At 45.4% G+C, this 14732-nt stretch overlaps 1 protein-coding gene across 1 annotated transcript in view; it reads left to right on the plus strand.

Annotated features, from left to right (window-relative positions):
- Window positions 1-14732, plus strand: part of Kif5c (kinesin family member 5C) — a 156368-nt gene that overhangs the window by 132056 nt on the left and 9580 nt on the right. Inside the window, exons 22-25 of the mRNA XM_042683474.1 lie at window positions 5230-5301; window positions 8358-8462; window positions 10320-10536; window positions 12549-12660. Of these exons, the coding sequence (XP_042539408.1) occupies window positions 5230-5301; window positions 8358-8462; window positions 10320-10536; window positions 12549-12655 (501 nt within the window). The 3' untranslated portion in view covers window positions 12656-12660. The remainder of the gene's footprint in view (window positions 1-5229; window positions 5302-8357; window positions 8463-10319; window positions 10537-12548; window positions 12661-14732) is intronic.

Raw genomic sequence — 14732 nt, forward strand, 5'->3', positions numbered from 1 at the left:
GGGCCACAGTGCCACTTCTGGTTTTCTGAGTGTTTTATTGGAGATAAGAGCCTCATGGACTTTTATGCCCAGGCTGGCTTTGAACCATGATCCTCAGATCTCAGCCTCCTGAATAGCTAGGATTACAGGCATGAGCTACCAGCACCTGGCCTATGTACCTTTCTTAGGTACCATTTTAGATAGAAAATATCCTATGCAGAATAGGATTTCTAGAATTACTCCTGACAGAATCAGTCAATCATCAGTCCTTAGTGATGGTGTCCTAGAGACCCTAAGTAAGAATTGAGCCTAGTTGCAAATCATTGCCTGAAGTTCTATAGACTCTGCACTTCAGTTTGTTTTCATTCAACTGTTGCCATATTTTCTTAGTACCTACTAAAGGCCAGAATTCTTAGAAGAATATGCTTACATACAGGCAATTCAACAATGCAGATAAGATCACTGCCTCTGTGAAACTTACCTGTAGCTGAGAGGCACAGTAAACAATAAGGAGGGAAATCTATGGTTGTCCTCTCCGAAGTCAACATACTCCAACAATAAAACTACAGTGACAAGAATTAGAGAGAGGGATCATACTGGCATAAGTTTTATTATACAATATTATAATTGTTCTATTTTATTATTGTTGTTGTCCTCTTGTACCTAATTTATAAAGTAAACTTTATCCTAGATATGTACGCATAAGGGGAAAAAGTTATGTATAAGGTTTGCTACTATCTGTGGTTCTAGGCACCTAGTAGGGGTTTGGGAATGTTTCCCTCATAGCTAGGAGGGGGCTATTATTAGATCGTTATAGAAAGCTTGGAGGTGGTGGTTAGAAAAGGACCATGAGGAGGTGATATTTGAGCAGGGATTTGTAGTAGGCGAAGAAGTGTGTGGTGGGAGTATCTCAGAGGTGAGCATTCTAAGCAGAGGCAATGGCTTGTAACCAGGCCCTGAGGTAGGCTGATGCCTGGCATATTGGAGCCCAGCAGAGAGGTTGTTTGTGGTTCTAGCTGAATGAAAGAGAGGTAGAAGGTAGGCATAAAATAGATACAGACCTGCAAAGGACTTGATCCATGCAGGGTTTAGACAGAGAGAGGAGTGGCAGACCTTGGCATGTCTCTGGAAGGCTCTGTATTTGAAATCCTCGTTGGTGTCCTCCATCCTGACTGGATTCATTGGCCTCACCCTCTCTGCCAGCTCTTGTTTCAGCTGCTTTCTGTATGGCTGCCTGGTTCTCAGGGTCCATGAGCCCTTCACTGTGAACATTGGTCATGCCACACAGTGGAGGTTTAATGCATGCCATTCTCCCATGGGTGGGATTTGGTAACAGCATTTGTATTTGTGGGTCCCCAACAACCTGAGACCCCAAGCTGTGGGCATGACTCCCGAAGCCTGTGTACGGACTCCTGGGCTAGTTAGTATTTGTTGCTCTATAGAGCCAGGTTTAGGAAAGAGGACACAGCCCTTGAGGTCAGAGGTCAGATAGAGGGCTGATAGGAAGGTGGGCCCCTCCAGGGGGAAGGCTATGGGAGAAGGCAGCTGTGGAGACCCCAAAACGAAGCCATAACATTACTGCATCTACGTGTTTTACCAGAGAAGTGTGATACCCCTAATTGTAGCTAATTATAGAAATTCAGTAAAATATTGAACATTAAATTTTTACTGTATTCTCGGCAGCCAGAGCTGAGTGATATTTCCGGATGTTTTCTTCTTGTATCCCCACAATCCTCATGTACCCCCTCACCCGCCACCCACACCCTGCAATTGCTCTACCTCCCTCTGTCTCCCTCACACCCATAGCTCAACCCTGCCTCACACACCACACGTGTGTCCCACACTCAGGCTCCCATCTGTGATCACCCATCCACTGTCGTCCACACACAGGTGTTCAGACGATCACACACAGCTCACACCTCCTTGTATCACTGTACATCTACACGCTCATCATCATACTTCCTCGTTTACACAAGTTACTTGGGGTGTACTTTGTGCTCAGACCCTTGCCCATTTCTACACTCCCTTGCATGTCATTTGCATGCTCACTCAGTATGCTTCCCTGACACACCTGCATGTGATCACCATGACACACTCACACAGGTCAGTCGCACACTCATTCCCACCTGTGCTCACCTGTGCCCAAACCCAGGCTCAGGCGCATGCTTCCGTACTCACATGCCTCTCCCACTCTGATCCTCACCAGCTCCTTTGCCTTTTTCAATGCTTGGATGACTTGGATTTATTTTCATCACTAGATTCCTCTGTCTGATCATATGGTGTTCTGCCTTCCCCGGCACTAACTGGTCACACACATGTCCATCTCACACCCAATGACTGGTCCACTGACTTGTGGCTCCTCATCCTCTCTCTTCCTTAACACCCACATGTGCCACACACAACACACACACACACACACACACACACACACACACACACACACACACAATTTATATTCAAGATTGGCATCTTCCAGTATGTGTGGTGGCTTTGTTTGTTTGTTTGTTTGCCAGTCCTAGGTCTTGAACTCAGGGCCTGGACATTTCCCCTGAGCTTTTTTGTTTTTTGTTTTTGCCTTGAGCCAGGCTCCCTGTCCTACTGGCTTTTTTTTTGCAATTAATTGGAGATAAGATCTCTTGGACTTTCCTGCCCAGGATGGCCTCAAACCACAATCCTCAGATCTTAGCCTCCTCTGTAGCTAAGGATTGTGGGTGTGAACCACTGGTGCCCTGCCTCCTATGTGCTGTTTTAGACTCGGATGCTCTCTCTCAGGCTGTAGACACTGCCCTTGGCTGCCTCTTCTTGAGGTCTCCTGGCACAAGGCCTGCTTTGCCTCTTGAGTGTTGAGGAAGGAAGGGACAGGGCCTGGCACCCATGGGTTAGAGTTTGAGGAGCCAACTGCAGACTGGGCACTTTGGTGGGAAGTATCAACTGGCCATCTATGTGTCCCTGAGCTCTAGGTAGTCACCTTGCTCGTGCAGTGCACTGTGCCATAGGTCATGGTGGGCTGGATCCTGCCTCCAGCCATGCTGACACCTCTCTAGTCCTGTCCTCACTGTCCACTGTCATGGAAGATGAGCCTTGAGCTTTGGCACAAGGATCAGCAGCCTGTGGCAGGAAGAGATCTGAGAGAAGTGAGCCAGGGTGATGAGGAACAGGATAAAGGAAAATCACCACCACAGGAAGCCAAGTGGTAAATGTGCATAAACTGCTTTCGGTGTCTTTGACTGCCCCTCCCAAACTGTTGATAGCTGAGACTACCTAAACACCCGAGAAAGGTGCCAGGCTCGGGACTCTGTATTGAGTAACACTGTATCCCAAGGAAACACCGGTCCCTGGGTGAGGTATCACACCTTCTCATTTCCCTGGTGTGGCTGTGCTTTTCCTGTGAAAATACTGACTGTGATTACAGTTTAGTCAGTAATGAGATCTCTGAGGTGGCAGGCTACTCAGGGCAGTTGCAGGCATTAAGAAGAGCAGGGGAATGATCTCCCAACAGCAGGGGCCAGGGACAGTGTGTCTATATAATTGTGAGCACCAGTCCCCGCCGCCTGCCCGTGCTGAGAAGTAGCTCAGCCAAGGACAGATACCTCATGTTCATTATTCATAATAACAGACTTGCTTGGCTTCCTGCAGAAAGCGATTTGCCTCATTCGAGGATGCAATTGACTTCAGGTGCTTCTTATTTCAACACTAAATTGGACTCCGTAATAAGGCCTTAAATTAACAGAGATTCCTTATTCTCAGTCTCTTAGTGTTTCCGAAGTGTTGTGCCTGTTTCTTCCTTTTTAAGATGAGAGTGTGGGAATTGCATTCCCTACCATTCTGTGGTAGGTCAGTCTAGACAGATTGCAACCCTTGTGTTGGTGAGTGAAATCTGTCCTACTCCCCTTTAGGAAAGTAATGTGGAAGAAACATACATACCTTTTATAATAAATGTGTGATAACTTGAACCCAAGGAAAACTTTTGAACTTCTGGTCTTGTTAGCAAAGACCATTGGGTTTGGTTTAGGCTTTTTGCCTTAGCTATATGATTCATAAAGCTTTATTCATAGAAAACAATTAGAATTGAAGGCAGGGAACCCCACAAAACATTTCTCCAAGAATTTTATTACAATGAAAGAAACAATATAGACCTAATGAAGTCATGGTGCATGGTATTCGATGTGAAACATGAGTAAATTCATATTAATAATGTTTATTGAGCACTTACGATGTGTTAGAAACTATCCTAAGTGTTTTCTAAGGATCCTCTCATTTAGTCTGGACAATTAAAAACCATGCTTTTAATTCACATGTTAAAACAGGTAAACTGAAGCATAGGAAGGTTAGGTAATTGCTCACAATCCTTTGGATAAAAGGCTGAGAATGATTTAAAGCAAGCATGTGGGCTTAGACCAGCATGAAGGCGCGGTTAGGGTGAGAGAAATTACGGCTTTTAATTTTAACTTGTCAGTATTACATATAATGTTAACATGATAAATAAAAAGAAAACAGGGAGCTGCGTTCCATGGCTCATGCCTATAATCCTAGCTACTCACGAGGCACAGATCTGATCATCATGGTTCAAAGCCAGCTTGGGAAGAAAAGTCCATGGGACTCTTTATTTCCAATAAATGACTCAAAAAAAAGCCAGAAGTGGAGCTGTGGCCCAAGTGGTAGAGCAAATGAAGTTCAGGAATAGCACTTGGGCCTTGAGTTCAAGTCCCAGGACCAGCCCAAAAAAAGAAAAAAAAAAAAAAGAATGAAAGTAAAGGAAAGGTAAGTGGAAACCATTTAGAGGCAACATAGCTTACTTGGAAATTTTTGTGAGATAATTTGAACAAACTGGTTCCATCAAGAGTGGCACAGAGACCAGGTAATCCTAGCTCTTCAGGAACCAAGATCAGAGTTCCAAGCCAGTACAGGCAGGAAAAGCGCATGAGACTCTTTCTCTCCAATTAACTACTAACAAGCCAGAAGGAGAGCTGGGGGTCAAGTGGTGAAGTGGCATCCTTGAGCAAACAACTTAAGGGACAGTACCTGCTCTGAATTCACCCCATTGACTGGCACAAAACCAACCAACCAACCAACAAAAAAGCCCTTGCACTGTGAGGTGCTGCTGTGATGTGCTGGGCAAGTCACAGGAGGCACCAACAGAGACAATGCTGGGCTCCAAAAGCAAGTTGGAAAAATCTGGGGCAAATGTGTCCCAAGTTCAGTGTCTTCTCACTGAAGTGGCATTAAAGAAAACCCAATTTTCTTTTCCAGTCTAGAGAGCTGCAGACTCTTCATAACCTCCGCAAGCTCTTTGTCCAGGATCTGACCACCCGAGTGAAAAAGGTGAGTTTCATTGTGTCTGAATGAGTCTGAGAAGAACAGAAGAGACGGCTGAGAGAATCATTTTCAGTTGAAATATTACCTGCTTAAACTGGGGCTGGCAGTACTTAAAAATTAATTACTTCATACCAGAGAATGTTATTAAAAGAATGTGCTAGAGGCAAAATTACTTGGGAACATTCTCCCATCTGATTTTTCCTTCTTAGTAAAAGGAAGCTATAGTGCTTGCTCTGGCCTTTCTTTGCGTTAAGCATATATTTATTTGGCCCCTTCTGAACGCAAACTATCTGCTTGGCACAGAATGGTCTTATCCTCAGGCAGTGTTGGTCTTGCAGCTTGATGTCAGATGGCCAAGGCCATCAGGAGGCTATTAGGGGCTGGGGGCAGAGCTGGTGAAGCGGGTCAGTATCTATTCCTTCTCCCCCCCCCCCCCCTTCCTCCCTGCCTTCCTTCCTTCTTTCCTCTTTTTTTCCTTTTGTGATGTTATCCTGGATTACTTGCTCACAGCTGGCACTCTCCTACTTGAGCCACACCTCTGACCCAGCATTCTGCTAGTTAATTGGAAAAAGAGTCTCCAAGTTTGTTCTGTTCTGGCTAGCTTTGAACTTCAATCCTGAGTAGCCAGGATTACGTATGCAAACCACAGGTGCCTAGCTCCCCTCTCCTCTTTTCCCACAAACCTTACATCATGGGTAGTCAGGATTCTTCCGAAGCAGATGTGGAATGAAGCTCAGATATTAAGGTGTTAAGATGACATTGTATCAGATTTCGGGGAGGGGGAGGGAGCCAGATAGGTTTAGAATGCAGGTCTGTGGGTTTCTCTGTTTCTGAGCGTCTTTGGTCTTCATGTTGTATAGTAATCTTGGGGAGATTCCACATTGGGACTCCCTGGGCAGCTTGCAGAAGTACAAGAGGTGATGGCAGCCAGAGAGCAACTGCTGCAAAACATTTGAATACGGAACAGTGGGTCATAGGCGAGATATGACAGGGTCAAAGGAGGGTGTTAGGAACAATGCTCATATGCATGTAAAGGTGAATGTATGTTTGAATGTATATATCTATTTATCCTTCATGCTTATGTAAGTTTGAAAGCTCAATGGGAGGGGCCCAAATATAGTAAAAAGAGGTTGGTCATTGATGGAGTCTGGATTGGTAGAGCTCAGGATCAATAGCATGATAGATCTACTACTTGCTAAGAAGAAAAGGTTCATTTTTTCCTAGAAGTTAGTTTGAGAGCCAAGTATTTACAAGGAGCTGCATGTCTGTGGAAACAAGCCATAATTAGATCCTCAGCTAATGTGGAGGCTTGGTCCTTAGTGAAGGAGGGAAGAGAATGGAGAAGACTTAGGGAGGTTCAGGCAGCTATGGTGGGCATTTGCTGGGACTGGGCAAGTAGGTCGTTGAGCAGTAGTATGTATGTCAAGCTGAAACACAGAGCATGAATTTGGCTTGGTGCCTGACAACATTAGAACGGTCCAATGAATTTACAATCCCAGGAATGCAAATTAAGAGAGAAAGTAGAGCATAATGGGATAGCAAAGTGATCAAGGCAGTAGATAAAGAACACAATCAACAAATGCACATGAGTGTGGGACCTGGACCAGGGAGGAGAGTGAGGCCCTGCAAGGAGAGACTAGAGAGAGGAGGGATACCTGATGAGAGTTTATGACAAGAACCGAAAAGATACAGCCTAAGGGAGGAGGAGGAGGCGTAAGAGAGGGTTAGGAGCTCAGACTTCCCTGACTTCGTTGACAGAAAATCCTTGTGATCTACTTTTAGACCAGTATGATTTTTGTGTATATGTGTGTTTGTGTGTGTACAATCTTGGGGCTTGAATTCGGCCTGGGTGCTGTCCTTGAGCTTTTTTGCTCAAAGCTGGCATTCTACCACTTGAGCCACAGCTCTGCTTCTAGCTTTTTGGTGGGGAATTGAAAATAAGAGTCACGGACTGTGCTGCTTGGGCTGGCTTCCAACTTCAGTCCTCAAATCTCATCCTCTTGAGTAGGGAGGATTACAGAGGTGAGCCCCTGGCATCCAGCAGCAAGCTGAGTTTTAACCAAAGATTCTTAGGGGATCCTATTGCAGACTCCAGTTTTAGAACCTGTGTTTGAGAACCTTCCGTTTGAAACTGAAGAAATGGTCATAAAGTCATTACTCTTCAGAATGGGGTGAAGAGCCGGGTGCTAGTGGCTCATGCCTGTAATCCTAGCTACTTAGGAGGCTGAGATCTGAGGATCATTGTTCAAAGCCAGCCCAGGCAGGAACATCTGTGAGACTTATCTCCAATTAACCACCAGAAAACCGAAGTGGCGCTTTTGCTGAAATGGGAGAGCACTTATCCTTGAGCTGAAGAGCTCAGGGAAAAAGCCCAAGCCCAGGATTCAAGCCCCATGACTGAAAAAAGAAGGAGGTGAAGATCCCTTCTATAATCGTATCAAGCAAATGTGTTTCGCAATTTTTGGATCCAGGATCTGTTCACACATGTATTTTCTGCAGTATCTATCTGCACCACCTTGCTTGTCAAAAGTGAGTGTTTTTGCCAATTTCAAGATCTGATAAATTTCAAGGATTTTCCCAGCACCTGGATCCTGTGACTGGGTTGAGACTGACTCACCGAGCCGTTGCCAAGTTGGGAGAAGGGACAAAAAAGGCCATTAACACTAACTGGTGGCAGTGTAGACACTTGTCTGGGACCATTGGTGACTTCTTAACATGGGTCTTTGCTTTAGATATACACACTGGTTCTTTCTGAACGCAGTTTTCTTTTTCGTCTTTTCTTTTTTGCTAAGAAACTCTATTTACCTACCTGCAGGGGGGAAAAAACAGCCCTGAAAGTTTTTCTTGTTTAACTTTTTTTCTTTTTCACAATACTTTCAGTGCAAACTAGGGAAATTAATGGGGCCATTTGTTGATGTTAAACTTTTAGAACTTTATCTTTGCTTCTGGTTTACCTTTTGGTGGGCAATTTTTAAAGGACTTTTTACTATGTGGCATACACATACTGGGCTGGGGTTGGAGGTGTGATGGCCACCCCCCGTTGGCACTCCATGTTTACACAGAGTGTGGAGCTGGACAGCGACGATGGAGGGGGCAGTGCTGCCCAGAAGCAAAAGATTTCCTTCCTGGAGAATAACCTAGAGCAGCTCACCAAGGTGCACAAACAGGTAGGAGAGCTCCGCTGGCTTCAGCGACCGCCCTTTCCTTCCTGGAAAGCAGCCTCACCAGGTGGGCCACAGTTGGGAGAGAAGGCTCTGAAGTTGATAGTAAAAGGGCTATACCTTGTCAGTGAATGTGAATGCTGGAAGGGTGCTTACAATCCTAGTTACTTCTTGATGGGCATGGTGGCATGCCTATGTAGTCCCAGCTAGTTAGGAGGCTTACATGAGCCTACCGTGTGAGACCAGCCTGGGAAACATATCAAGAAATGATCTGGAAAAAAACTAACAATAAGAATCTTTTAATAGTGATTTCCTTGATATATCAAAGAGTTTCTCTAATGGCAGCCAGCTAGTAAGGATAGAGTGGGAGCTCTCTAAGTTTGGGGAAGTGAGGCATTCAGAACCCTACCTTTTCATCCTGCCTTTACCCCAACCTTGGACTCCAGTTGGCCTGTTTCCTGTGATGTCCCTGAGGCCTTTGTGGCCTCCAAGAAATGCCAGGCACGCCCATTAAGCTGGTTCAGGTCCCTTTCTCTTTTTTTTTCATTGTTTTGTTTGTTTTTGCTTTTTACAACCAAGGGAGGAAGTAGACAGCTTCCTTCCATAGGTAGGAGAACAGGGATGTATCAGAACCAGTCCCTCCTTGCCCTGTTGCCCTGTTCCTGGTGAGCTTGGGTACCCTCTCTGACCATTACCATGCTGTGATATGTGATCAGTGTCGCAGAGAGTAATAAGCATTCACACACACACACACACACACACACACACACACACACACACACACACACACACACACACACACACACACACACACCAAGCACTTAGGCAGGTCATTTGTCTTCATCTTTTCTGAATGCTGGCATACTCCTTACTCTTGGGGATGGGACAGAAATGGTCCGACTGTTTGGACCACGTGGCCACAGGGATGTAATTTCCTTTGACATGTTCTTTTTCAACCTGCTAGTGAATGGCATTTTCCCCTAGAGGCAGGATGATAGATCAACACGGTTGAAGTCATTCCAGCAAATGGTGAGAATTACATAGGCTGAAACTTTCAGGCAACTTGAAATTTGGCTTCTGCAATCCATTATTTTATTCATGGGCTCGAGGAATACTGATTAAAATCCTAATTTCTGCCAGGCAGCTGCTGTGGGGGGTCAGTAAAACAGGCCAGGCTTGCAGGAGCTGGCTTTAATACCTTCCCAGTTTTCAAAATTTTCTTGATCTGCTTGGATCCTGACAATAGTGGCATTCAGTAGTTTCTTTGTTTTATAGATGTGAAACCCCCAAAAACATGTGGTACTCACATAATTTATACCAAGTTGGGTGGCAGGAAATAATGGGACTGACACTTGAGCCCACATTTCACCCAGGGTCAGCCTGTTCCTGTGGCTAGATGAGAAGAAACAAACACTCCACTCTTTTTTCCTCTCAGCCTTTGTATCTGTGACTGGGCAGGATCCCAACACAATGCCAATGTAGACTGATGTTGCCATGAAGAAGCACCATAGAAAGTTCCAGAACACGCATGTGTTTCATACCCTGCTTTTGAACGGACTTTAAATTTCTCAGTTTTCTCATGTTAATCCCCTACAGTAGTAAATCACACTTCTCATGCACCAACAAAACAGGAAATAAGTCTTGCCTCAAAGTTTTGTGAGGCTAGAAATAGCCTTTAAATTTACATCTTTCCCACTCCCCAATTTCGCATCCAGTTAACCCAGCAAACTAGAGTCTCAGGGCGTAGGATTTTTCCTTTTCTTTACCACTCACTGAGTTTCACTTGTTCAGCTGTTGCTCACTCTCATGTGGCTGTCCAGCCGGCAAGTGGTAACTGTGGCCCCCTTCGCCCCTCTTGGACAGCTGGTCCGGGACAACGCCGACCTGCGCTGTGAGCTGCCCAAGCTGGAGAAGCGACTTCGGGCCACCGCCGAGCGTGTCAAGGCCCTGGAGAGTGCACTGAAGGAGGCTAAGGAGAACGCCATGCGTGATCGCAAACGCTACCAGCAGGAGGTGGATCGCATCAAGGAGGCCGTGCGAGCCAAGAACATGGCCAGGAGGGCACACTCAGCCCAGATCGGTATGCACAAACCCTCAGTGATCCATGAGGGGGACCTATAGGACCCCCTCCACTAAGATCCTGCTGATCTGAAAGGTTGCAAACCTGCAGAACTTGGCCATCACAGCCTCTCATGCTCATCCATGGGAAGCACCTGCTGCCCCATCCTGAGACATGCCCCTTGCCCTGGGCTCTTCAGAGCTGGATTGCTGGGCCAGAGAAGCCAGCTGGCTTTGGAGGCAAAGGTCTGGCTAGAATCAGAGCCACACTCTTGGGAATATTGGCATACATATTCTCAGCAAAGCCTGCAAGGTTCCTTGTGTTCTGCTCCCAGCAAAGCTATAAAGAAACCAGTATAGAGCCAGGGCCCCCGGGGAAAGCTGCTTGCAAGTACAGGTCTGGAATAGCCCGGGAAGAGCCAGGCTGGCAGTAGTGAGCGGGTGTGGCATCAGGCTGGCAGGGAGCCCTGGAGTTCCAGCCCCTAGAGGACCTACATGGATAGATTTGGGCATTTTGCCTATTTATGGAAAGACAGTGCAGCTACTGAGTCATGGCCAGGTTAAAACCATCAGAATGAAAAGGGATTTAGAGATGTTCTCTGGAGAGTTTTTTTTTTTTTTTTAATTGAATACATGTAGTCTTACTTCCCATCAGATATTGCTGTCTTGTGATGTCTTGTGAGCCAGCGATTTGATGTTTCATTTAAAAATCCCTTAGATTAGTGATTCATTGAACCTATTAGATTTCTCACCCTTTGAGAATCTAGGGCAAATTGGTCTCTGTCCCCAGAAAACTCAGCACAAGTAGAATTCTGCATCTGGTTTTAGGGATTATACAGAGTGCTGTGAAATCCATGGGTCACCTGTAGATCAACCACAGATTAAAATCCAAAGTCCTTTCCTTCAGATTCTTTATTTACCAAATGTGTGTGTGCATGTCTGTGTGCGTGTATGTGCCAGTGTAATACTGGGGCTTGAACTCAGAGCCTCACACTCTCTCTTGGCCTTTTCTGCTCAAGGCTAGTACTCTATCACTTGAACATACCTTCATTTTCTACTCTTTTTTTTGTTTTTTTTCTTTCCATATATATTTTTTATTGTAGAAATACTGTACAGAGGTGTTACAGTTACATGAGTAGGGTAATAAGTACATTTCCTATTGAGCATTGTTACCTCTTCCTTTGTTTTTCACCTACCATCCCTTCCCTTCCCACCTCCCCAACTCCTCCCCCGAACCCTGAAATTGTAAAGTTCGTTTCCAACATAGTGCCTTATACATCTCATTGTTACAATGGGTCAACCAGTATCCTTATTTAAGCATTTTGTTATATCCCTTCCCCTCCTCAAATGTAAAAATGTATATACAAGATGCAGGGCACTGGAATCAAATACAGTGAAAACGGGTTATACCATGGGGAAAGAACATACAAAAGGAATAAGAGAATCACATAGTGCATTATAAGTACATTAAAAACAATAGCAAGAAAGAAAAAAACCACTTGTGTCCCTGTCTTGGGGTTCATTTCACTTAACATCATCTTATATGGTCATGTACATAGCTTTTAACCTTTTTTACTTGTCCTAGACATGTACTAGTTATTTCAAATAAGGGAAACCATGGGACCCATGTTTCTTTGGGCCTGGCTTACATCACTTAATATAATTCACTCTTTACTTTTTTGCTGGTTAAGTGGAGATAAGAGTCCCATGGATTTTTTTTTTCTGCTCTGCTGCTTTCAAACCGTGATCCTCAGATCTCAATCTCCTGAGTAGCTAGGATTATAGGCCCGAACTATCTGCACCCAGCTTAAACATCGTTTTCTTAAAAATAAGTGGATGGTTAAGTTCTCTCTGCCCCCTGAACATGTAGGTCCCATGGATCACTAACGGCACTGTGAAGAGGTCAGGCTTCCTGCTTTCAGAAAGGTTTAGTGATGTTGATAAGCACTGTGATTCTTGTCACCTGAGATGGTAGGTATTTGGGTTGCTGCTCCACTTCCATCTGAACATTGTTTTCTCTCCTTTTGAATACAGCTAAGCCTATCCGCCCCGGACACTACCCAGCATCATCTCCAACAGCTGTTCATGCCATCCGAGGGGGAGGAGGCGGCTCTTCAAACTCCTCTCACTACCAGAAATAAATAGAGTGAGTTCCTGCTGTCTGGGGGTGGTTTCTCTTTGGGACAGTCCTGGGGCTTATTTGGAGGCAGAGTTTTCTACTTGAGCTCCATGCATGCGATCTTTTAGATGAGAATTGTCTTGGGACTCCAGACTTGGCCTGGGGTCCCCGCTGGGACATTTGGGGCTGGTTGGGAACCTGAGCCAGGCCTGGCCTGATCATCTCCAGGAACAGGTGAGGTGTGGTACATGACTCACCTGAGCTTTTCTTTCATCTGTGGGACTCCCCTGTGCAGCCAACATTCAGAAGGGCATTACCTGCTTGTCAGCTGCAGTAACTGAGCAGGCAGAAGTGGGAGGTAGCTTTAGGTGTCAGCAACTGAACAGGAAGAGCCCAGGTTATTGGCTCATCTTTTTCTACTTACTATCTGACCCCAAAGAACAGGGTTTTAAGGTAGTGTGCTCATTTACATTTACTTAGGTGGGTCTAGACGACTTTTTCTTCGATATGGTAGTCTCTAAGTCTCTCTGCCTATAACCCACATACCCAACGACAGAATGAAAGTGCTCTATGTTTTAGGAAAGAAGAAAAAAAGCAGGATCTGAAGCTTATCCTTGGTAACTAAATAGAGAGGTTCCTGGGTGGCCTGGCAGACAGCAGATGGCCAGAAAGCTTTGTTTAGAAAATCTCTGACTGTGTGTGTAGATGGGGAACATCGTCCTTAGACTCTGAGCAAGGCAGGTGAACTTACACCTTGAGAAGTCTTGATCTTCACGGGTAATTGAACATGAAGAGCCCAGGTTATTGGTTCATCTTTTTCTACCTAGTATCTGACCCCGAAGAACAGGGCTTTAAGGAACTGTGCTCGTTTACATTAGTTTAGGTGGGTCTAGACCACTTTTTCTTCAAGAACGAGACCTTTCTGCATTAGGGTAAGAGCTGGAGCCCTCACTCAGATGTGATGACAGCATTGCTAAGGCTCAGCAGAAAGCTCTGGAGATGATTTGGTGGCCGGTCCTGGCAAGCTCTCAATTGGACTCGGCAGCGGGCCACCTTGTTCATAACAATTGGATATTATGCCTTTGCTGTTGATGGCACGTTGTCAGTATTGATCCTTGAAGGGTCTGAAGGATCATGTTGGGCAGTTTAGAGCAGATAAGCTTAGAAGCAATGGCCTCAAACTGCAGTGGGGGCTGGAGGTGGAGCTCAAGGGTGGACCATGTGCCTACATGCAGAAGGCCTGGGATCAGTTTCTAGTACAAACATTCTCAGCACTGATAATGGTAGCTATCTGTCAGCATCATGGTGGCACCAGGGGCCAGGCTCCTAGAGTAACTTGAGGGTTAGACTTGTCTTTACCATGAACCCTAGGCGGTTTGGATGTCCACTACAGTCAGAGAACTACTATTCTGCTGTTGCTGTGGCTTCCATAGGATGGAAGTTTTCACCTTTCTCATGTAAAATAAGTCTGAGGGATTCTTGTCAATGGAAACTTAGTCTCCTAACTTTAGACTCACTTCCCTCCAGAAGATCACCTCATGGTCACCAAAGTGACTTCTACACTTTCACCTCTCATGTCTATGTTTCAAATGCAGTCTGTAAGAGGAATCAGGGGAGAGGCAAAACCAGCCCTCCTGGCTGAATCAGCATCCTTTAAGTCGCCTTCCTTCCAGAAGCCCCATTCAAGCTGATGCCTTCATCCCTCTGACGTCTAGAGGCAAGGCAGGCTGAAAAGGGAGTTTGAGGACCAAGAGAGTGGATGGTGGATCTAGCAGCCAGCACTCTGTAGTTCCCTGACGCTATTGAGGAGCTGCTCTGGCTGTATGCATTGTATTCATTATTCCACCTGCTGTATGTATATGTCTGATTCCTGAAAGTTCTTAGTAGGTACATTGGTCCAAAAATGATATGATGGATAGTCACAGTATAGAATCTGATAGCCTTCTGGGCCTACATTTCATGTAAGGTCCATACAACCAAAGGTCAGTCATTTATTACCAGTATGATCTCTTCTGCTACTGATGATTGAAAGTCAGGACTTTTGGTGAGACTTTCATGACCTTCAGAATAGCAGCCCAGCCCAGCCTCATCCATCAGGC

The sequence above is a fragment of the Dipodomys spectabilis genome, unplaced genomic scaffold (genome assembly GCF_019054845.1).
Source record: "Dipodomys spectabilis isolate Male_0828 unplaced genomic scaffold, ASM1905484v1 ptg000081l, whole genome shotgun sequence".
Taxonomy (NCBI): domain Eukaryota; kingdom Metazoa; phylum Chordata; class Mammalia; order Rodentia; family Heteromyidae; genus Dipodomys; species Dipodomys spectabilis.